At 38.1% G+C, this 24824-nt stretch overlaps 1 protein-coding gene across 1 annotated transcript in view; it reads right to left on the reverse strand.

The window, feature by feature from the left end:
- HDAC9 (histone deacetylase 9) overlaps positions 1 to 24824 on the reverse strand; it is a 580466-nt gene that overhangs the window by 13060 nt on the left and 542582 nt on the right. Inside the window, exon 25 of the mRNA XM_065883429.1 lies at positions 14896 to 15043. Coding sequence (XP_065739501.1) covers positions 14896 to 15043 — 148 coding nt within the window. The remainder of the gene's footprint in view (positions 1 to 14895; positions 15044 to 24824) is intronic.

The raw sequence follows: 24824 nt of genomic DNA on the forward strand, positions 1-24824 counted from the left end.
CGCAAGCAATCTAATTCCTATTTGTTTGTTTGTTTTTTCAGTGAAAACATTTTAATTTTTAGTATTGATTATTTTCTAGTTTCATAGGTTCACAGAGGGGAATTTTTTTTGAATTTTATTTATTTTATACAGCAGGTTCTTTTATCCATTATATATATATTAGTGTATATATGTCAATCCAAATCTCCCAATTCATCCCACCACCACCCCACACCCCCACTGCTTTCCCCCCTTGGTGTCCATACGTTTGTCCTCTACATCTGTATCTCAATTTCTGCCCTGCAAACCGGTTCATCTGTATCATTTTTCTAGGTTCCACATTTATGCATTAATATATGATATTTGTTTTTCACTTTCTTACTTCACTCTGTATGACAGTCTCTAGATTCATCCATGCCTCTATAAATGACCCAATTTCGTTCCTTTTTATGGCTGAGTAATAGTCCATTGTATATATGTACCACATCTTCTTTATCCAGTCATCTGTTGATGGGCATTTAGGTTGCTTCCATGACCTGGCTATTGTAAATAGTGCTGCAATGAATATTGGGGTGCATGTGTCTTTTTAAATTATGGTTTTCTCTGGATATATGACCAGGAGTGGGATTGCTGGGTCATATGGTAATTCTATTTTTAATTTTTTAAGGAATCTCCATACTCTCCTCCATAGTGGCTGTATCAATTTACATTCCCATCAACAGTGCAAGAGGGTTCCCTTTGGTCCACACCTTCTCCAACATTTGTTGTTTGTAGATTTTCTGATGATGCCCATTCTGACTGGTGTGAGGTGATACCTCATTGTAGTTTTGATTTGCATTTCTCTAATAGTGATGTTGAGCAGCTTTTCATGTGCTTCTTGGCCATCTGTATGTCTTCTTTGGAGAAATGTCTATTTAGGTCTGCCCATTTTTGGATTGGCTTGTTTGTTTTTTTAATATTGAGCCACATGAGCTGTTTATACATTTTGGAGATTAATCCTTTGTCCGTTGATTCATTTGCAAATATTTTCTCCCATTGTGAGGGTTGTCTTTTTGTCTTGTTTGTAGTTTCCTTTGCTTTGCAAAAGCTTTTAAGTTGCATTAGGTCCCATTTGTTTATTTTTGGTTTTACTTCCATTACTCTAGGAGGTGGATCAAAAAAGATCTTGCTATGATTTATGTCAAACAGTGTTCTTCCTATGTTTTCCTGTACGAGTTTGATAGTGTCCGGTCTTACGTTTCGGTCTCTAATCCATTTTGAGTTTATTTCTGTGTATGGTGTTAGGGCATGTTCTGATTTCATTCTTTTACATGTAGCTGTCCAGTTTTCCCAGCACCACTTATTGAAGAGACTGTCTTTTCTCCATTGTATATCCTTGCCTCCTTTGTCATAGATTAGTTGGCCATAGGTGCGTGGGTTTATCTCTGGGCTTTCTATCCTGTTCCATTGATCTATATTTCTGTTTTTGTGCCAGTATCATATTGTCTTGATTACTGTAGCTTTCTAGTATAGTTTGAAGTGAGGGAGTCTGATTCCTCCAGCTCTGTTTTTTTCCCTCAAGACTGCTTTGGCTATTCGGGTTCTTTTGTGTCTACATACAAATTTTAAGGTTTTTTTGTTCTAGTTCTGTAAACAATGCCGTTGGTAATTTGATAGGGATTGCATTGAATCTGTAGATTGCTTTGGGTAGTATAGTCATTTTCACAATATTGATTCTTCCAATCCAAGAACATGGTATATCTCTCCATCTGTTGGTATCACCTTTAATTTCTTTCATCAGTGTCTTATAGTTTTCTGCATACAGGTCTTTTGTCTCCCTAGGTAGGTTTATTCCTAGGTATTTTATTCTTTTTGTTGCAGTGGCAAATGGGAGTGTTTCCTTAATTTCTCTTTCAGATTTTTCATCATTAGTGTATAGGAATGCAAGAGATTTCTGTGCATTAATTTTGTATCCTGCAACTTTACCAAATTCATTGATTAGCTCTAGTAGTTTTCTGGTGGCATCTTTAGGATTCTGTATATATAGTATCATGTCATCTGCAAACAGTGACAGTTTTGCTTCTTCTTTTCCAATTTGTATTCCTTTTATTTCTTTTTCTTCTCTGACTGCCGTGGCTAGGACTTCCAAAACTATGTTGAATAATAGTGGTGAGAGTGGATATCCTTGTCTTGTTCCTGGTCTTAGAGGAAATGCTTTCAGTTTTTCACCATTGAGAATGATGTTTGCTGGGGGTTTGTTTTATATGGCCTTTATTATGTTGAGGTAGGTTCCCTCTATGCCCACTTTCTGGAGAGTTTTTATCATAAGTGGGTGTTGAATTTTGTCAACAGCTTTTTCTGCATCTATTGAGATGATCATATGGTTTTTATTCTTCAGTTTGTTAATATGGTGTATCACACTGATTGATTTGCATATATTGAAGAATCCTTGCATCCCTGGGATAAATCCCACTTGATCATGGTGTATGAGTCTTTTAATGTGTTGTTGGATTCTGTTTGCTAGTATTTTGTTGAGGATTTTTGCAGCATCTATATTCATCAAGTGATACTGGTCTGTAATTTTCTTTTTTTGTAGTAACTTTGTCTGGTTTTGGTATCAGGGTGATGGTGGCCTCACAGAATGAGTTTTCCTCCACAATTTTTTGGAAGAGTTTGAGAAGGATAGGTGTTAGCTTGTGTCTAAATGTTTGATAGAATTCACCTGTGAAGCCATCTGGTCCTGGACTTTGTTGGAAGATTTTTAATCACAATTTCAATTTCATTACTTGTGATTGGTCTGTTCATATTTTCTATTTCTTCCTGGTTCAGTCTTGGAAGGTTATACCTTTCTAAGAATTTGTCCATTTCTTCCAGGTTGTCCATTTTATTGGCATAGAGTTGCTTGTAGTAATCTCTCATGATGCTTTGTATTTCTGTGGTGTCTGTTGTAACTTCTTTTTCATTTCTTATTTTATTGACGTGAGTCCTCTCCCTCTTTGTCTTGATGAGTCTGGCTAATGGTTTATCAATTTTGTTTATCTTCTCAAACAACCAGCTTTTAGTTTTAATGATCTTTGCCATTGTTTTCTTTGTTTCTATTTCATGTATTTCTACTCTGATCTTTATGATTTCTTTCCTTCTGCTAACATTGGGTTTTGTTTGTTCTACTTTCTCTAGTTCCTTTAGGTGTAAGGTTAGATTGTTTTAGATTTTTCTTGTTTCTTCAGGTAGGCTTGTATTGCTATAAACTTCCCTCTTAGAACTGCTTTTGTTGCATCCCATGGGTTTTGGATGGTCGTGTTTTCATTGTTATTTGTCTCTAGGTATTTTTTGATTTCCTCTTTGACTTTTTCTGTGATCTCTTGGTTATTTAGTAACGTGTTGTTTAGCCTCCATATGTTTGTGTTTTTTACGGTTTTTTTCCCGTAACTGATTTCTAATCTCATAGCGTTGTGGTCAGAAAAGGTGCTTGATACAATTTCAGTTTTCTTAAATTTACTGAGGCTTGATTTGTGACCCATGATGTGATCTATCCTGGAGAATGTTCCGTGCACACTTGAGAAGAAAGTGTAATCTGCTGTTTTTGGATGGAATGTCCTATAAGTATCAATTAAATCTATCTGGCCTATTGTGTCATTTAAAGCTTGTGTTTCCTTATTAATTTTCTGTTTGGATGATCTGTCCATTGGTGTAAGTGAGGTGTTAAATCCCCCACTATTATTGTGTTACTGTCGATTTCCTCTTTTATCGGTGTTAGCAGTTGCTTTGTGGATTTAGGTGCTATGTTGGGTGCATATATATTTATAATTGTTATATCTTCTTCTTGGATTAATCACTTGATCATTATGTAGTGTCCTTCCTTGTCTCTTGTAACATTCTTTAAAGTCTATTTTATCTGATATCAGTATTGCTACTCCAGCTTTCTTTTGATTTCCATTTGCATGGAATAACTTTTTCTGTCCCCTCACTTTCAGTCTGTATGTGTCCCTACAAGAGGTGGGTCTCTTGTAGACAGCATATATATGGGTCTTGTTTTTGTATCCATTCAGTGAGCCTGTGTCTTTTGGTTGGAGCATTTAATCCATTCACATTTAAGGTAATTATTGATATGTATGTTCCTATTACCATTTTCTTAATTGTTTTGGGTTTGTTTGTGTAGGTCCTTTTCTTCTCTTTTGTTTCCCACTTAGAGATGTTCCTTTAGCATTTGTTGTAGAGCTGTTTTGGTGGTGCTGAATTCTGTTAGCTTTTGCTTGTCTGTAAAGCTTTTGATTTCTCTGTCGAATCTGAATGAGCTCCTTGTGGGTGATCTTGGTTGTGGGTTCTTCCCTTTCATCACTTTAAATATGTCATGCCACTCCCTTCTGGCTTGTAGAGTTTCTGCTGAGAAATCAGCTGTTAACCTTATGGGTTTTCCTTTGTATGTTATTTGTTGTTTTTCTCTTGCTGCTTTTAGTAAGTTTTCTTTGCCTTTGATTTTTTTCAATTTGATTACTATGTGTCTCGCTGTGTTTCTCCTTGGGTTTATCCTGTATGGGACTCTCTGTGCTTTCTGGACTTGTGTGGCTATTTCCTTTCCCATGTTAGGGAAGTTTTCCAATATAATCTCTTCACATATTTTCTCGGGTCCTTTCTCTCTCTCTTCTCCTTCTGTGATCCCTATAATGCGAATGTTGTTGCGTTTAATGTTGTCCCAGAGGTGTCTTAGGCTGTCTTCATTTCTTTTCATTCTTTTTTCTTTATTCTGTTCTGCAGCAGTGAATTCAACCATTCTGTCTTCCAGGTCACTTATCCGTTCTTCTGCCTCAGTTATTCTGCTATTGGTTCCTTCTAGTGTAGTTTTCATTTCAGTTATTGTATTGTTCATTTCTGTTTGTTTGTTCTTTAATTCTTCTTAGGTCTTTGTTAAACATTTCTTGCATCTTCTCGATCTTTGCCTCCATTCTTTTTCCGAGGTCCTGGATCCTCTTCACTGTCATTATTCTGAATTCTTTTTCTGGAAGGTTGCCTATCTCCACTTCATTTAATTATTTTTCTGGGGTTTTACCTTGTTACTTCATCTGGTATATAGCCATCTGCGTTTTCATCTTGTCTGTCATTCTGTGAATGTGGTTTTTGTTCCACAGGCTGCAGGATTGTAGTTCTTCTTGCTTCTGCTGTCTGCTCTCTGGTGGATGAGACTATCTAAGAGGCTTGATGGGAGGGACTGGTGGTGGGTAGAGCTGGCTGTTGCTCTGGTGGGCAGAGCTCAGTAAAACTTAAATCTGTTTGTCTGCTGATGGGTGGGGCTGGGTTCCTTCCCTGTTGGTTGTTTGGCCTGAGATTACCCAACACTGGAGCCTACCTGGGCTCTTTGGTGGGGCTAATGACAGACTCTGGGAGGGCTCACCCCAAGGAGTACTTCCCAGAACTTCTGATGCCAGTGTTCTTTTCCTCACGGTGAGAGACAGCCACCCCTGGCCTCTGCAGGAGACCCTCCAACGCTAGCAGGTACGTCTGGTTCAGTCTCCTATGGGGTCACTGCTCCTTCCCCTAGGTCCCGATGCACACACTACTTTGTGTGTGCCCTACAAGAGTGTAGTCTCTGTTTCCCCCAGTCCCGTCAAATTCTTGCAGTCAAATCCTGCTAGCCTTCAAGGTCTGATTCTCTAGGAATTCCTCCTCCTGTTGCTGGACCCCTAGGTTGGAAAGCCTAAAGTGGGCCTCAGAACCTTCAGTCCAGTGGGTGGACTTCTGTGGTACAAGTGTTCTCCAGTTTGTGAGTCACCCCCCCCAGCAGTTTTGGATTTGATTTTATTGTGATTGCGCCCCTCCTACTGTCTCATTGTGGCTTCTCCTTTGTCTTTGGATGTGGAGTATCTTTTTTGGTGAGTTCCAGTGTCTTCCTGTTGATGATTGTTCAGCAGTTAGATGTGATTCTGGTCCTCTCGCAAGAGGGAGGCAACAGAGAGCTAATTCCTGTTATGTATGTTATCTGTTCATAGGGTGTTCTTTAAAGCTATATGTTATTGTTTTATGAGCATGTATTTTTATTTTATCTTTATACACACATGTATCATTTCTGTTGCTTACTTCTCTCACCCAGTAGTGTAGTTAGTTATTACATAAACATCACTGTAAGCAGTTATGTTTATCTAGTCTGTAGTGGCCAAGTGCTACATGTCATCTCCTCCATGGTGTACCTTCACCCCATTGTAACCATTTGTTCTTCCCATAATGCACACTGGGTTTGACTCCTCCTCTCTACCCACCACGAAGAAGCGGTAGTGAACTTCTTAGTACATGTCTTCTAATTACTCTAGATGAGAATATCTTCAATATACATTCCTGGGAGCAAGATTACCAGGTTATATGTTTTGTGTATACTAAAAATGGTAGTAAACTGCTTTTCAGTTTGCTGCCATAGTTTACCTTCCCACAGTAAACTGTTTTTCAGAATGCTGCCATAGTTTACCTTCCCACAGCTATGAGAGCTCCAGAGCCCCACATCTCCACCAATGCTGGCATTCCCCAGATTACTGAAGTTTTCATTGATTGAAGAAATAATTACTGAGTGTCTGTGATGCACCCTGGCTGTGTTCTAGGTAGTTGAAATATAGGGAGACAGTATACAGTATAACAGATGGACCTGATCTAATTTTGTCCAAGAAGAGGAAGTGTATTTGATATGAGATCTAAAAGGTAAGTTGGAAGACAATGGGAAGGCCAGTGAAGGGTCAGTGAGAAGAGAAGGAAGACTAGCTAAGTATTCCAAACAGAAGGAAGGGAGGGTATGTTCCAAGAAGACCTGATCTGGACATAAATATGGCTCTTTGGAGAAAATTCGAAAGCACAATGGACTATCACTACATACCCACTAGAAAGGCTAAATCTATAAGGACCAATTATACAAAGTGCAGGTGAGGATACAAAACTGTCATTCATTGATGGTGGGAATGAAAAATGGTATGGCCATTTTGGAAAGCAGTTTGGAATTTTTTTTTTTATAAAGTAAGACATACGACTTTCCTATAACTTGGCAACTCCACTCCTTGGTGTACATTAAAGAAAATTGAGTGCTTGTGTTCACAAAGTAAAAACCTGTATAAAAGAGTTAGGTTCCTCCAAAAATTAAAAATAGAATTACCATATGATCCAGAAATTCCACTTGTGGGTATATATGCAAGATAACTCAAAATAGGATCTTGAAGAGATAATTTCACATTTATAGTCATCGAAGCATCAATAGCCAAGAGGTGGAGGCAACCTAGATGTCCATTGTCAGAGGAATGGATAAAGAAATGCGGTATACACATACAATGAAATATTAGCCATAAAAAAGGTAGAAATTTTGTCACATGCTACAACAGGATAAGCCTTGACAAAAAACGTTCTACCAAATGAAGTAAGCCAGTCACAAAAAGGCAAATACTGTATGATTCCACTTATTTGATGTATCTGAAGTACTCAAACTCTTAGAAAGTAGAATGGTGGTTGCCAGGAGCTGGGGGGAGGGGAAAATGGAAGTTGTTTAATAGTGTGTCAGTTTTGCAAGACAAAGAAGTCCTAGAGATGTGTTGCATGACAATGGGCATATAGTTAACACTGCTGTACTGTACACTTAAAAATGGTTCAGATGGTAAATGTTATGTGTTTTTTCCACAATGACAAAACTTCATAGCAGCTTTATTCGCAATAGCCCTTAATGGTAGAAGATCTGAATAGCCATTTTTCCAAAGAAGACATATAGATGACCAAAAGGTACATGTAAAGATGCTCAACATCTCTAATCATCAGGGAAATGCAAGTCAGAACTATGTACCTATGGTCAATTAATCTACAACAAAGGAGGCAAGACTATATAATTGAGGAAAGACAGACTCTCCAATAAATGGTGCTGGGAAAAGTGTAAAAAAAATGAAATTAGAACATTCTTTAACACCATACACAAAAATAAACTCAAAATGGATTAAAGACCTAAATGTAAGACTGAACACTATAAAACTCTTACAGGAAAACACAGGCAGAACACTCTGACATAAATCCCAGCAAGATCTTTTTTGATCCACCTACTAGAGTAATGGAAATGAAAACAAAAATAAACAAATGGGACCTAATTAAATTCAAAAGCTTTTGCACAGCAAAGGAAACCATAGACAAAAGACAACCCTCACAATGGGAGAAAATATTTGCAGACAATGTGACTGACAAGGGATTAGTCTCCAAAATTTACAAACAGCTCATAAGGCTCAATATCAAAAAAAACCTCCAAACAACCCAATCCAAAAATGGGCAGAAAACCTAAATAGACATTTCTCCAAAGAATACATACAGATGGCCAAGAGGCCCATGAAAAGATGCTCAACATCACGAATTATTAGAGCAATACAAATCAAAACTACAATAAGATATCACCTCACACCAGTCAGTACGGCCATTATCAAAAAGTCTACAAGGAATAAATGCTGGAGAGGGTGTGGAGAAAAGGGAACCTTCCTACACTGCTGTTGTTGGGAATGTAAATTGGTGCAGCCACTATGGAGAACAGTATGGAGGTTCCTTAAAAAACTAAAAATAGAGCTACCATGTTATCCAGCAATCCCACTCCTGGGGATATATCTGGAGAAAACCATACTTCGAAAAGATACATGCACCCCAATGTTCACTGCAGCACTATTTACAATAGCCAAGACATGGAAGCAACCGAATGTCCATCAACAAAAGAATGTATAAAGCAGATGTACATATATACAATGAAATGTTACTCAGCCATAAAAAAGAATGAAATAGTGCCATTTGCAGCAACATGGATGGACCTGGAGATTATCATAGTAAGTGAAGTAAGTCAGACAGAAAGACAAATATCATATGATATCACTTATAGTGGAATCTAAAAAATGATACAAATGAACTAATTTACAATACAGAAACAGACATACTTCAGGAATGAACTTATGGTTACTGGGGGGGAAGCAGGGGCAGAGGGAGGGATAGACAGGGAGTTTGGGAATGACATGTACACACTGCTATATTTAAAATAAATAATCAACAAGGACCTACTGTATAGCACAGGGAACTCTACTCAATATTCTGTAATCACCTAAATGGGAAAAGAGCTTGAAAAGCAATAGATACATTTATATGTATAACTGAATCACTTTGCTGTGTATCTAAAACTAACACAATATTAACTATACTCCAATATAAAATTAAAAACAAATAGATCGTTTGCTCAAGCTATTTTTTGTATCTTGGATGCCTTTGTTCTTATTTACTGCTTGAAATCCTCCATTTTTCTACCCTGGCTCAGTGATCTGTTCCCCAGTTCTTGGCCTATGTTAGGTCTTCTTTTATTCTGGAGCTCGGTCTATCAAATGACCTATCATTTACACTTAGTTGGTCGTTCATGTCTGATCCTGTGGTAGGAAGAATGACAGCCCCCAAAGATGTCCATGTCCTAATCCCTGGAAGTTGTGAATGTTACCTGGTGTAGCCAAACTGACTTTGTAGATATGATTAAGGTTAAGGACCTTGAGATAGAGAAATGATCCTGGTGAGTCCAATCTAATCATATGAGTCCTTACAAGCAGAGAAACTTTCCTGGTTTTAAGCCAGTTTTCCCAGCTTTTTTCTTTCAGTCAGAGAGAGATAAAGAGATGTGACTGAAGAAAGGTCAGAGAGATGTAAAGTTGCTGGCTTTGAAGACAGAGGAAGGGGGTCATGAACCAAGGAATGCAGGCAGCCTCTAGAAACTGGGAAAGGCAAGGAAACAGTTTCTTCCCTAGAGCCTCCAGAAAGGAAAAGATCTTGCCAACCTCTATATTTTAGCCCAGAGACTTGTCACCCTTCTGACCTTTTTTGTCATTTTGAGCCACGAAGTAATTTTTTGGTTAAGATAGCAATAGAAAACTAATACAATCAAGTATGTGGATATTTTGAAGATTCCACGGAAGCTTTGTGACCTTGACTCCCAACACTTTGTCTGGCACATAAAAACGAATCAGAAAATGTTTAAAGAATAAATGAACCGGAGTTTCTCCCTCCTCATTCTGCAAGTCGCGGAATAATCCTGTCATCTGTCAGCATCACTCCCATAGCCCCTCCACCTCACCCGAGGCAATTCCTTTCTCCATTCAGACACTTTGCTTTCCCTTCCCACCTTTATCACCTTTATCCTCAGTCAATCGATCTTTATGCTATGAGTACTATGGATTCTGGTTAGCCAACATATCTGAAAATGGACCCTGTTGATTAGTACTATGGAAGAAAAAATGTAAAATACACATTTTGAAAACTCTTGTGAAAGATAAAAACACTGATTCCCTCAGAAAACATAGTACATAGAGACAAGGAGACAAAGAAACTTCAGGTATCATTACAAATTGTTCTGTTACCATTTTAACAATGTCTTGTTGTCTGTCTTGTACTCATTCATTCAATAAGTATTTGTTTATTACCTACAATGTATTAGGTATTGTGAAAGTTCTTTAAGTCAGCTAACCACAGCTTAGTTAACTGAATCAATTTATTGCTTAGTGATTATTTATCAATCTCTTATTTTTAATGACTATACTATTGATTTAACCTATGAACAGTTAAACATATAGCTGCCCAGGTACAGCCTCTCTATTTCTAATATTATAGATCCCTGGATGATGAACAATGTATTAATGGAGGGAAAGAAAAGAGCAAACTGAGGAAGCGGGAAAAAGATAGAAAAAAATAACAAAAGCCAACCTTAATATTGAGTACTTACTCTGTGTCAAGTGTTATGTTAAATTCTTAAGATGTATTGTCTCATTTCATCCTCAAAACCCTCTGAAATTTTCCCTTCATTTTAAAGACAAAGAAAGTAAAGCCCAGAGAGATAAGTAACTTGCCACTGATCAACAATTATTAAGATGGAGGTGGGATCTGAACCTCGGCAAGCTGATTCCAGAGTCACGACCTACTCTTCCTCTGTGGTGGTAAGAAGACAGGCCTGAAAGATGAGGATGATGGGAAGCTAAAGTTACCGTGCATCTCATTTTACTTATGCTTCTAGTCCATTGTGTTTCTTTTTTCAAATTAAACACCTGTTTGTAAACAATTCAGAAGGGAACCCTGAAATACATCACACACTGGATTTAATCCCTAACATACTAAGAGTTCACACATGCCCCAAGACCACATGTTAGGCATTGAACAGAGGGATAAAATGATGGTCCCAGGAGGAAGAGGAAAAGAAGATAAAGGAGCTCCTTTCTTTTACCAGGAGCTTCCAAATCTCAGTCCACTTTTCAACTAAGGTATTGTTGACACTGGATGAAAATGAAGAATAAAACTTATATTGGAATGTTTGCCTGTTTAGATAAACAGGTGCTCACAATAACAGTATCAGAGAGAAAAATCAGAGACCTGAAAAATCAGTGCAACATTTAGCTTCCAGAAGCCTTGGATAGACAGTCCTAAAGCATGGAAAACAAAGCTGTATTTCTATTAGACACGAATGTGTATTTAAGAGTGGTCTAAATTTCTATATAAATCTCCAGACACAGGAAAATGGGGTTATCAATGTCCTTGGCACTACTGATAGACCATTCAAAGCTAAGGCAGATGATACTTAGGATTTTCTAGCTTTTATTATACTTTAAAAAAATATTCATGAATAAGACAGTTATTCAAAAAACAAAATAGCCAATGGGAATATACTGTACAGCACAGGGAACGCTACCTAATGCACTGTGGAAACCTAAATGGGAGGGCAGTTCAAAAGGGAGGGGATATCTACATGTGTATGGCTGATTCATTTTGTTGTGCAGTGGAGGCTAACACAACATTGTAAAGCAACCATACTCCAATAAAAATTAATTAAAGAAATAGATTCAGAATCATATATTTTTCTCATGCTTCTGTGTCATATAATGACTGAAACCATCTCATTCATGAGAAAAGTTGACAAAAGTTGAAGACGAAATGATTCAGAGGCGACCAGATCCTCTTGTATTAAAGAAAATCTAATGTGACTCACACTATAATCAATAAACTGACATTTGAAAACCTAACTTTCAGTTTTTGTTTTGATTAAAAAATGAGAGAGTCAGAAATTCTAGAGTGTAAATATGCTCCCAGTAACTTAAGAGTTGATCATTCTGATGTCTTCATTGCCAGAGAAAACTTTTTCTTGATTTTCAGCAGAGCCCGAACTGGTATCCAAGAATAAACCTCAATATTGAACTGACCTTTTCAAAGTAGAAGCATTTGAAATAGATATCTGAACAATGCAAACTATAATCTTTTAAAGGTACAGTCTCCTGACAATCAAGAAAGAAACTAAGATCACAGTTCTGTCTTCTAAACAATATGCTATATGTGACTAGTCCTATCTATTTTTTTTGAACATATAACTTGACCCCACTTAGTTTTTTGTCCTTTATTTTTGTTTTGTTGTTTTTTTAACTGAACCACCATTTTGTTCCTGCTCAAGTCTTCTGCCACCTGAAAATTATGTTTTGAAAACTGTACTTCAGTCAATCATCCCCAAAATGAATCCCGGGCCTTTTTCTAATAATTTATTCTTCATGGTCCATCAGTGAGTTATAAAAATGAAATGACTGTTTGCACTGTGTTGTCATCTCCCTCACACCCCCCCGAAAAATGAACAAAAAATACTTACAATGGTTCTTAGCCAGGAGCATTTTATCCCTTATTCACTAGTGGTAAATGAGTCAGATATGAGTTGGCCAGGAAAAGAGCTGCTTTACCCAAAATCTTAGTACAAAATGAGTCATCTCACTCCAAACACCAATATATTCTCCAAAATAACTGGCAAGAATTTCCTATAAAAAGAATCTTGCCTTCACCCTTTTCCATCCATTTATTCTCTGATTTTTCTAATTTTTCAATTTCCTGTGTACTTATAACACTGCATTCATAACAAAAGCCTAAGAACATTTCTACCTCTTTACCTCATTGTGAAAGCCATCTTTCCTATACTGAGTTGGGGGACAATTCTGATAGCATTCCCCTTTAAAGAATAAATGCTCTGTGGCTTTTAAGGGTTCTCCCTGTCTGACTCTCTGTGATGAAATTCATGCATGGTTCAATAGAAATGCAAAAGCCAGTTCTAGAAGAATTTTTCTTTTCCTCTGCTGAAAAAGTGAGTTCAAAGCCACCAAAAATATTTCAAGCAAAACCATTTTCCTTCCCATAAGAAAAATCAATCAAAATAGATACAATCTGTCTAAAACTGATAAAGAAACATGAATCCAGGCCACAAGCTTCAACTCTGTTTCCCTGTACATCAAAACATTCCCATTCCCATTCTCTCTCTGCCATCAGATGAAGCTTAAAAATCACGGTGAACTGAAGCCAGGGTCAAGTCCCTATAGATCATCAGGAGTCAGGCACACTATGTACCTGAGGATAAACAAGCATGCTTATAGAGCCAATTCCTGCCAAAGTGCTGAGATTTTTATGTTATGTGGGGCTCACAACAGCACTTATTATTCTTTATTATTCTAAGCCCTGCAACTTAATGGGAAAAATTACTTACAACTCATTTCACTCGGGCTGGAATTTAGCTTCATTTCTCTATACTAAATGAATTCTAAAGAATAGCTACGCTCCTTTTATATCCAACACTAACAGATGTCAGTTTCCTTAGTTTTACAGCCCTCAAATGACAGACAACTAACTGTATTTGGCCTTGGGAATAACTGCAACACCTTTGGATTATGAACTTGGTTTGGTTCTTAGCTGGGAACAGCAGGGGGTTAGTTCCTATTATCAAAGATGTAAAATAAGTTTACCCTTATGCTCCAGATGCCCATATGAAGATGTCTTTTAATACAATATTGTACAACTTTTTTTTTCCTACTGGTAATCTTCTTTTTAAGTGGTTATAGTAAGAAAAAAACAACTGCATAAAAATGAAATCTCTTATTCAATGTATCTCTTGCTCTTGACCAAAGCAAGATGTTAAATCCATTAAACTCTGAACACCCAGTAAAAGCAAGAAAAACTAAAACTGTTCAAATTTGTGCATTCTTGGGAAAATTGCCAACCTATGTACTAGTAGCAGGATCTGTGTTATTAATGGTGATGTTATTGACGGAGGGAGTTCGATTTCATTCTCAGAAGCAATTTAAAAGTGCAAGCTGGCAGAGCTTTAGCGCAAGCTCACCTATTCATTTTTAAATTGAAGAAATGTGACTTTGAAGTCATCCACAGAGAGCACCAATGTCACTGTCTGTACATTTGGGGTGGTTTTGGCCATTGTAAAAAGAAATCCTGACTGTAGCACTGTCTGCCGAACAGCAAAATGTACAAACTGACAAACATTTCTTAAAAGGAGAAGAAGCAAACTCAATCTTTTTCTTTTCCTGAAAGCTATTCATATGAAGACTATAATTAAAATCAACTCCTTCTTATCATAAAGTAAAATAAAATCAGACCCACAGCCACACATTCCTTTATACACACTCCCATCTTCTTGGAAGGTGACTTTCATCTTTATCGAGTAGTTGTACCTCACGGACAGTCATATAAGGCTACCCAACTGACAAGCCATACCTCCAGCTTCTGCTCTCCTTTTTCCCCTTTGTTATATCAGTAACTTCGAAATGATGAGAGAAAGAAAGAGAACATCTTGAAAAATAGAGATAACTAATGAAAGAAGTTAAGCCCACAAGAAGCTTTCTCCATAATGATCTGTACTAAATTATCCAACAAGGACCATCTATCTCATCACTCTATTTCTCTGTGAACTGTAACAACATGCTCCACCTCTGTGTTTCTCATGAAGAATGAAACACATGAATTCCTGACAGCCGACAGCATGTGCTGTGGCATCTGTGGCTTCGCAGAAGTCGAAGTGGAGGAGACCGGAGAAGGAGAGCCTAGAGAGAGGCTCACAAACGCTCATGATGAGCCTGGATGTTACCGACCCTGATGATTCCCCCCATGTTGCATTCATACCTGTTGTCTTCTCGAGCAAAGGGCTGTTCCACATCCACCGTCAGGGAGGCCAGGGCAGAAACGGTCTCCGTCTCCTCTTGCAACTGCGCCCCAGCCAGAGCGCAGCCCCTCGGCACACTCACCGTCCTTACCGACTTCCAGTACTTGCCTAAAAAACACAAAGACCCATGCATCATATGTTATAGGAATTTTAGTTCAACAGTGTTAATCAGAAACTTGTATAGGTCTAACTCAGAGTAATTGTTAGGTTAAAATTCACAATGTTATACACAGTTGTAATTTAACTTCTTAACTGTTATGATTAAGTGTTTTTCTCAATCTGGAATGCCAAGTTGTGAAGTGCTCATATTGCCAAGCCTGAGTCTCTCCCTTGCTCAGAAGTTAATAAAGCGAGGAATAATCCACAGTCTAATGAACTCACTATCAGACTGACAGGGGTCTCTGCAACTAGGTAAGCAAACTCTGGGCATCATGCCCTCTGGGTAATCCTCAAGAGACTGGGAGGTCGAAGTCTTATGGAGAAACTGAATGAACCAGTAATGTTAAAAATGGCTACTTGAGCCATTAACTTTTTTTTTTTTTTTTAATGAGGTTGGAATATTAAAGGAGAAGAAAAGCCCAGAAATGCCAGCATGAATCGAATGGCAACTTTGCCAGAACAATCAGGTTTGTTAGTCCTGGATGTTCTTTCTTTCTCAACCCCAGGGTGTGTACTAGAACAATAACTGATTTTAAACCTTAATATATGCATTGGCTGATGTTGGAGCCCTTCCATAAGTTATACAGATCCAATTATACGGATGTTTCTTTTTTTGAGGCAGGGAAGGAGAATGAGAGGAAAATAGGAGGTAATTTCACGAGAACATGCCAGTGGGATAAATAAGAAAGAGCAGAGTCAACAGCCTTTTTGCAGCCCCTAAGCTATTTTTTTGTGAAGCGTTGAATAGCCCCGTATCAAAGCAGGAGAGTCTCCCTAGGTGCTGACATGACTCACCAGGTAAGCAGTATCTCGGCAGCCTGACCAGTTAAGAGGGAAGCTGGCATGCAAAGTAGCTTACTTCCACCCCACCCCAAAATTAAAATAAAGTTATGCTAGAGTAGAAAAGACAAATGGGTGAATACTGGATTGGGGAGTAAGATAACCCAGTTCTAGACCCAGCTCTGCCACTAACCACCCTATGCTGGCAGGGCTCTTTGGCACTTTATTTTTGCTTCTCAAAAACAGTGGGATGGCCTCAAATTCCTTCCAGCTATAAGTAACATTTCGTGATTGGCCTCTCCTTATCTTACTGCTTCACAGAGGAATGGATGTCATGTCATGTTAGGGGAGCAGACCCAGTCTCCCATCCACTCCCCATGTCGACAGAACCTTCTGGCATAGTTGTCTACTACTACTACTTTACTTGCTGTGATCACCTAGTCTGGCCAAAGTCAGAATCATAAAGCTTTTATTTTGGACCAAATGATACCAGTTCTAACTGAATGAACCCACAAAGTAACATTTTTTGAAAGCCAAGGCTGTGCCAGATGTTGAGGACACAAAGATGCTTCCCTGACACCAAGAAATTCATGGTCTAGTTGAGAAAGCCCATGTGCTCCTAAGAGGAAATAAGAAGAACATATACTTTTGATGCCAAGAAGGCAAGAGAACACTTGCCAGAAAAAATAACACCTGACCAGGTATTTGAAAGACCATCAGAAGTTAGCCAAGCTGAAACAGAGGAAGATGGTGGTGATGAGGTATCCCTAGAAGAGGAAATAATGCACACAAATGTGCAGATACTCAAGTCTCTGTTGTTCACTGGGGTACAAAGTCCACTGCTAGGCACAAGTGGAATGTAAGCAGTATGGAATGTAATGCAAGAGACTGCTATGGTGTAGGCATGGGCTAATTAACACACAATCTTGAATAGCATGCCAGTGATCTTGGCTTTCAACCTGTGGGTGATGAGGGGCCATTTTAAACAGAAGAGGCAGAGAATCAGGTTTAAATTTTTCAAAGATCCTTCTGGGGAGATTACGGATGATGGATTAGTAGGTGGTGAGAGTGGTGGCAGGAAAACCAATTTCACCTCCTGGCAAACATCCAGGCAGGAAATGATGACGTCTAAACTAAAAGTAAGTGACAGAATAGAAATGAAGAGATGGACTAAAGAGAGGTTTAGGAGGTGAGCAATGGAAATGCGTCTTGTCTTATTCTTTAATAGCCTCCTACCTCTCTCAGCTTTGAAAGATAACTCTGAATTGACAGTTCCATTCCAAGACTCTAACTTCTCTATATCACAATGTCATTATCATCTTACCCAAGTTGGAAATGTCATATTCTATCTGTAAGTGCCTTCAGATGTAATGAGTTTCACAAAGTATTATTATTAATTGTTATTTTAGCATGTGATATTCACAGAGCAGGTGATTCTAGAAGTCATCATTTCCTTTTTTTCTAGAGTGACTAATATCAGGCCTCTGACAAATAAACAACAGATGGTTTTGTGGGTTAAATTATGTTACAAATTACAGGAAAGAGAAACTTGTGTTACTGAGCTTCCAATATGTGCCAAGGACTGTGCTAGGTGTTTCCACATTTATAATTTTATTTACTCCTCATGACATTTATAATTTTATTTACTCCTCATGACATTTATAATTTTATTTACTCCTCATGACAACTGTGTAGGCAGTGTTAGGTAATTTTTCTCTAAGGTCACATGGCTAAAAAGCAGAGGAGCTGAAATCCTCACCCAGGACTGCTTGACTCCGAAAATGTTTCTTCCTCTGTAATCGGCTGTCCTCCTTTATTTAGTCCTTCTCTACCACCCTCCCACTACCCCTAAAAATACAAAAATAGACTCAATATAGGAAAATCTCAACTTAAAAGAATTATGCACATGGCAAAACAATTTTATATATATATATATATATATATATATATATATATATATATATATATATATATTCTTCCCTTTACCAAAGAAATCGTCTTTGGTAACAACAAATTACCCTTGCTCCTTAGATACGTGACTCAGCTGATCTACCTTTTACTGACTTTATGGCATGGGTTTATTGCACTTAGTGAGACAACCATGTTGAGACTAGTTCTTTCTACTCTTCACTTCTCATTACCTTCATTTCTCATAGTCTATTGCAAGTACCTCGTTGCTTCACTGATGAAGCTATCATGAAAATGGAGACAAGTGCTCATTGAAGAGTATCCCTTTTTAAAGTGATGTGTTTCTCACCACCTAGCTGAAGGCACCATTAGGCACAGAGCTCTTTGAACCTGTGGAGCCTACCCCAAGTTTCTGAAGCCTGTAGGGTTGTCCATCACAGACTTGTATTGCTAGAGGTCCTATAGTCCACATGGATCGCTTTCTTTAAGCCAGGTATCTAACTGAGAAGAGAATCAGAGGCTCGTTTCATGCAATTACAGCCAGGAGTTGCCCAGAGTCACCAGAATATCTTTTGACCAAGCTACCCGTGCAAAATTTTTCTCTGAGTATTTCAGGCTCTAAAGGGAGCCCTGGGAGTCGAGATTTATAAATCGGGACCCCATATTAGACCCAGAGAAATCATTTGGATCACTGGAGCACAGTGTCCACATTTATAAAATGATAGTGGTGGGATTGATGATAAGGAAAGGTCTCTTCCTGCTCTAATTCTCAATGATTGTTATTCTTCTGATGTCATATATCACTCTTGGATATTAGAATAAATTTGTTATGGCAGAAAATCTTAGTTTTCTGTGAGCCTATGAACACTTGAAGAGGTCAGTGGACAACTTACTTTTAGATAATATGGCACATCTAGAATAACCAAGAGCTTCAATTTTCAAGAATTGTACTTCTTCCTCAAGAAACATCTTTACTCCTCAAACACAATCAGGACAGAAGGACAATCATTAATAAGAATCATTCAGCAGAATGACTGACAATGATTCTTCAAAGTTTAGCCTTTATGCCTGTGAGTAGTGAGACAGATTTTAAATAGCTGAGACCTTTCCAATAAGATTTAACGTGTATAAAATATCCTGCTAAGATTAAATGTTAGAAGTGGTTTTTATCCAAATGTGTGAGGTTCTTCACTCAGAAATAACCCAAAACTTTAAATTCAACATGGCTTTTAGCAAAGCCTATAAAAACAAGGGAAATATTCTACATTAATAATGCATTTATAGGCCACTATCTCTATTTGTAAAGAAGAATAATTAAAATGGAAGTAGGTATAGCAAGACTGTGCAATATGCAGCCAATTCAAACCCTACAGTTTATGGGTTATATTTTCATGTGATGGGTATTTTTTTTCCCCCTACAGAAACATATGTGCAAGAAAAATCCTATCTGTTGGCGTGAGAATAATAGCCCCATTAGCAAGTTAGACAAATGAAGTAAGGTGTACTGCCAGAGTTTTCAGGAGCTGCTATTCATAAAGTAGAATACTAGTAACCAGCCACCACTGTGTTGCTCTCCTAAGGCAATAAAACTGGCAGAAGTGAGGGGTTTTCCATTAAACCTGGACACACACACTCCCTCTTTGATCATATCCTCTATCTTTATTCATTTTTCCCATTGCATAAATCTTCCCACTTCTCAGCACTTCTGGGGGGGAATTATTTGGCTTTCATTGTTCTGCATTTGTATTTTGTCTGTAGAGGTGAAGCAAAGAATGAATCTAAAAGGTAAAAACTAGATAGCAGAATGCAGACAGTCAAGAGTTAGAAGTGGGGGACACAGATGGAGTGTCACTGGGTCAGATAGGAGCCATGAAAGGACATGTTGCAGGTACTGTGTAATCAGACTTCAGCATAAACCAGGTTTTTCTTGATAATGATCAATTTGGAAAAAAAGGTACTTGTTGACACGTGAAGGTCTGTGTTAGCAATAACCTATCCACCAAACGTTTTCCCAACCAAAGCCCTCTGAGACTCTGAAAACCTCCTGACCCCACAACCTCCCCCTTCCATCATCATTGGGAGCCTTGGAGTCACTTCTCAAATTTGTTCTTGCCGCTTGAATGATGTCCTCTTTTGTCATTACGTACCATGTTCCCATAGGAAAAGAAGCTGGCGCTGACCGAAACTTCTTCCTATCCCTTCAACCTTAGAGATTATTAACACCTGTGGGACGTACAAGGGGCCTATGTTCATGGATTCTCCAGAGCTCAGAGCTTGTTAGCTCTTTTTAAAGAGAAATTCTTTTCTGCATTTTTCCTGTCTATTCTCATGCAATCTATCACCCACATTGCTATGACAGTCCTTCTAAAACACAAGTCTGGTAATTTTGCTCCCATTTCAGAATACTAAATCCTCAGAGAAGAGTAAAATGCTCTCACTGGCAGCCCGGGAGTTTCACAATGTGGTCTCTTTCAGGTTCATTAAGATATATTTCTGGAGCTTCCCTGGTGGCGCACTGGTTAAGAATCCGCCTGCCCATGCAGGGGACACGGATTCGAGCCCTGGTCCCGGAAGACGCCACATGCCGTGGAGCAGCTAAGCCCGTGTGCCACAACTACTGAGCCTGCGCTCTAGAGCCTGGGAGCCACAACTACTGAGCCTGCGAGCCACAACTACTGATGCCCACGCGCCTAGAGGCTGTGCTCTGCAACAAGAGAAGCCACCGCAATGAGAAGCCCGTGCACCGCAACAAAGCGTAGCCCCTGCTCGCTGCAAATAGAGAAAGCCCGCGTGCAGCAATGAAGACCCAACGCAGCTAAAACTAAATAAATAACTAAACAAATAAATATATTTTAAAAAAGGATGTATTTCTTAGCTAAATGGAGAACTTTCTTGGGATCCTAAGCACTGTATATATGCAAAAATAAAGATCTATTGGAAACTGGTGTATAAATAGAGTGATGAGGTAATTTTTCATTCATGTTGGGGCAATCTTGAGGCGAAAATGGGGCTAAAAATAAAAATTATATGTTATAGAACTATTTACTTATTAGTTGACAAATTATACCAGTGGGCCTATAAAATAGTACTATTCAAAAATTGTCACAACTAATTATTAGTTATTAATTCTAAAACATAGAAATAGCACAATTCATGTATGCCAAAGCATAGTAACCAACTTTCAAAATATTATCTAAACATTAGAAAATGACAAACAGTATTATGATTTTTGGTAAACGTTCACATGTTAATCAGTTTTGTGGTCATATATCTCACTGACAGAGTTATCACTGGTATTTTTCTGTTTCAACGTGGTCTGAATATTTTAGACTGTTTCATAAAATTGCCTGAAATCTTCAAAGCAGATTTTAGAGTTAATAAATTTTAAATTGTGGCATCTTTAATTTACTCTTCTTGAGAGACTATAATATTTTTGGTTGACAAATACTGTCTCTACCAGTGCAGTGCGATCTGGTAAGCTCAGAGCAATATCCGCTAAATGTGAAATATTTTCACTTCCAATTTTCAAAATATTGAAATGAGTATTTCATACCAAATATTTTCATGACTACTGTCTTGTTCCTCTTTTCAGAATACCTTTGGCAAATATTTTATGTAAGCTGAACTTATCAAAAAAGTTTTCTCCGTTTATAACTTCAAATTTTATTTACCAAATTTAGATGCTGCAAAATCATATGACTTCCTAAATTTCATTACATTCCAGAACAGAATGTGTTTATCCAACTAAGAATAGTTTTTTGGTTTTGTTTTTTTTTTTTTTTGCGGTACGCGGGCCTCTCACTGTTGTGGTCTCTCTTGTTGCGGAGCACAGGCTCCGGACGCGCAGGCTCAGCGGCCATGGCTCACGGGCCCAGCCGCTCTGCGGCATGTGAAATCTTCCCGGACCGTGGCACGAACCCGTGTCCCCTGCGTCAGCAGGCGGACTCTCAACCACTGTGCCACCAGGGAAGCCCTAAGAATAGTTTTATCAATGATTCTATCAACAAATATATATCTTTGAAAGCCTAGTTACAGATTTTCAAAATCAAATCTTGTACATTGTTTGAGTTCTTATCCTTCAGTTTGTTCATTTATTCCTTTGCTTTTGTAGGGGTCAATTTAAATGTTTTCCTTTTTGCAAATACTATTTCCTGTAATTGCAGTCCTTTAAAAGTTTCAAAGGCATATTTTTGCTTCATTTCATGACTTTTTTTTATCAGCTTCATTGAGGTATAGTGTATACAGTCAATAAAATTTATCAACTTTAAGGGCAGGTTATGATAACCACTACAACAATCAAAATATGTAATACTTTCTTCAACCCAAAAAGTTACTTTTGGCCCTTTGGAATTAATTTCTTACCCTCCTTCTTAGCCCCTGACAACCACTAAAATTCTGCCACAGTACAACTTTTGCTTTTTCTAGAATTTCATAGAAATGTAACCATATACTATGTAGTCTTTTTTTTTTTTTTTTCGGTACGCGGGCCTCTCACTGTTGTGGCCTCTCCCGTTGTGGAGCACAGGTGCCGGATGCGCAGGCTCAGCGGCCATGGCTCACGGGCCCAGCCGCCCCGCGGCATGTGGGATCTTCCCGGACCGGGGCACGAACCCGTGTCCCCTGCATCGGCAGGCGGACTCTCAACCGCTGCGCCACCAGGGAAGCCCCTATGTAGTCTTTAATATCTTTCACTTAACATAATACTTTTGAGATTCAAAAGATTTCTTTATTGGAATTCCCTGGTGGTCCCGTGGTTAGGACTCCACACTTCCACTGCAGGGGGCACAGGTTCGATCCCTGGTCACAGAACTAAGATCCTGCGCTGTGCGGCCAAAACAAAAAATTTCTTATCATTTTTTTATCTTATCATCTCTATCTTTGTTTCTTTGAATGTAATATGCTTTTTCTTTTGTCTGGTTTCTTTGATGTTTCTCAGTGTGAGTTTATTCATATTTATTTTGCTGGTGAATCACTGGATTTCTTGGATCTGGGGATCTGTAGTTTTCAGCAAATTTATGAAACATTTTCCCATTATTTCTTCAAATATTCCCCCCTTTCGTAAGACTCCACTTATAGGTATGTTGAACTGACTGATGTTGCCCAATATATAACTGATATACTTTTTAAAAGTATTTTTCTCTCTATTCTTCACTTTGGATAGTTTCTGTTCTTTAGCTTAACTGTTTTTGTTTTTTTTCTTTTGTCTTCTGTAGTTTATAATCTGCCATTAATCCTTTTAGGTTGCAGAATTTTTTAATATCAAATATTTTATTTCTATCTCTAAAACTTCCATTTACATGTTCTGTTTTTCATATTTTTCTGCAGTATGTTTGTACTTTCCTGTTTACATAGGAAGTAACATTCTCATCTGTTAATTTCATCATACCTTGCATTACTGAGTTAGTTTCTGTTAACTGACTTGTCTTCTGGTTCTAGGTCATAGTTTCCTACTTCCTTGTATGCCTGGTGATTTTCTTTTGGATGCCTGACATTGTTAATTTGAACATTTTTGGTTGTTGAATTTTGCTGTGTTCTTTTAAAGCATTGGACTTTGGGCATGCAGTTAAATTGCTTGCAATCAGTATGAACTTTTTGAGGATGCTTGTATTCTTTATTAGACTAACTCCAGAGCAGGCTTTAGTATAAAGTTAATTTAGCCCTATTACTAAGATGAAACCATTTTGATATCTCTACATGATGCCTTGTATATTACAAGGTCTTTCCACTCTGGCTAGTGGGAATGCAAACTACTCCCAGTTCTGTTTGAACTCCTTGAATTGTTTAACCCACTGTTTTCCACTGGTTAGTTCCCCAGCCTTGTGGAGTTTCACCTCATGTATGGAAAGGTAAGACAGTGGTTTAAGGAAACTCTTGTACAGATACCCAGAACTCTTTCTTTGTGCAGCAACTTTATCGCAAGTATTCTGCCTCACAAATTCTAGTCACTTCAATCCCCCCAAACTCTGATCACTTCATTTTCTACTCAGAAAAACCACTACACTCTTTGAATTCTCTCTCCCTGTGCTGCAGCCTGGAACTTGCCTCTTATCAGTAAGCTCCAGCAATTGTAGGAATCATTTTGTTTCTCTTTCCTTGTTTGTTTCCTGCTAGGATCACAGGCCTTCAATGCCTGCTGTCCGGTGTCCAAAAACAGAGTTTCACACTCCTACATTGTTGGTGGGAATGTAAACTGGTGCAGCCACTATGGAAAACAGGATGAAGGTTCCTCAAAAAACTAGAGTTGCCATATGATCCAGCAATCCCACTCCTGGGCGTACATCGCAACAAAGCTATAATTAAAAAAGAAACATGCACCCCTATGTTCATAGCAGCACTATTCACAATAGCCAAGACATGAAAACAACCTAAATGTCCATCAACAGATGAATGGATAAAGAAAATGTGGTACATATATATAATGGAATACTAATCAACCATAAAAAAGAATGAAATAATGCCATCTGCAGCAACACGGATGGACCTAGAGATTATTATACTAACTGAAGTTAAGTCAGAAAGAGAAAGACAAATCCCATATGATATCACTTATATGTGGAATCTAAAATATGACACAAATGAACTTATCTGTGAAACAGAAACAGACTCACAGATATAGAGAAGAGACTTATGGTTGCCAAGGGTGGTGGGGGGAGGAATGGATTGGGAATTTGGGATTAGCAGATGCAAACTATTATATATAGAATGGATAAGCTACAAGGTCCTACTGTATAGCGCAGGGAACTATACTCAATAGCCTGTGATAAACCACAATAGAAAGGAATATGAAAAATAATGTCTATATGTGTATAACTGAATCACTTCGCTGTAGAGCAGAAATTAACACAACGTTGTAAATCAACTATACATCAATAAAATAAATGTTAAAAAGTTTCATATGTGTGTTTTTCCTAGTTTACTTTTATTTCTGATCAACAGGCAATTCCTATAGTAGTTATTCCTTCATATGTGAGTTCAGAGGGCCATTTATTGAATATTTTGATTAGTGAATTCTAAATGATTAGAAAGATGTAATCGAAGTTCA

The sequence above is a fragment of the Phocoena phocoena genome, chromosome 9, assembly GCF_963924675.1.
Source record: "Phocoena phocoena chromosome 9, mPhoPho1.1, whole genome shotgun sequence".
In the NCBI taxonomy this organism is placed as follows: domain Eukaryota; kingdom Metazoa; phylum Chordata; class Mammalia; order Artiodactyla; family Phocoenidae; genus Phocoena; species Phocoena phocoena.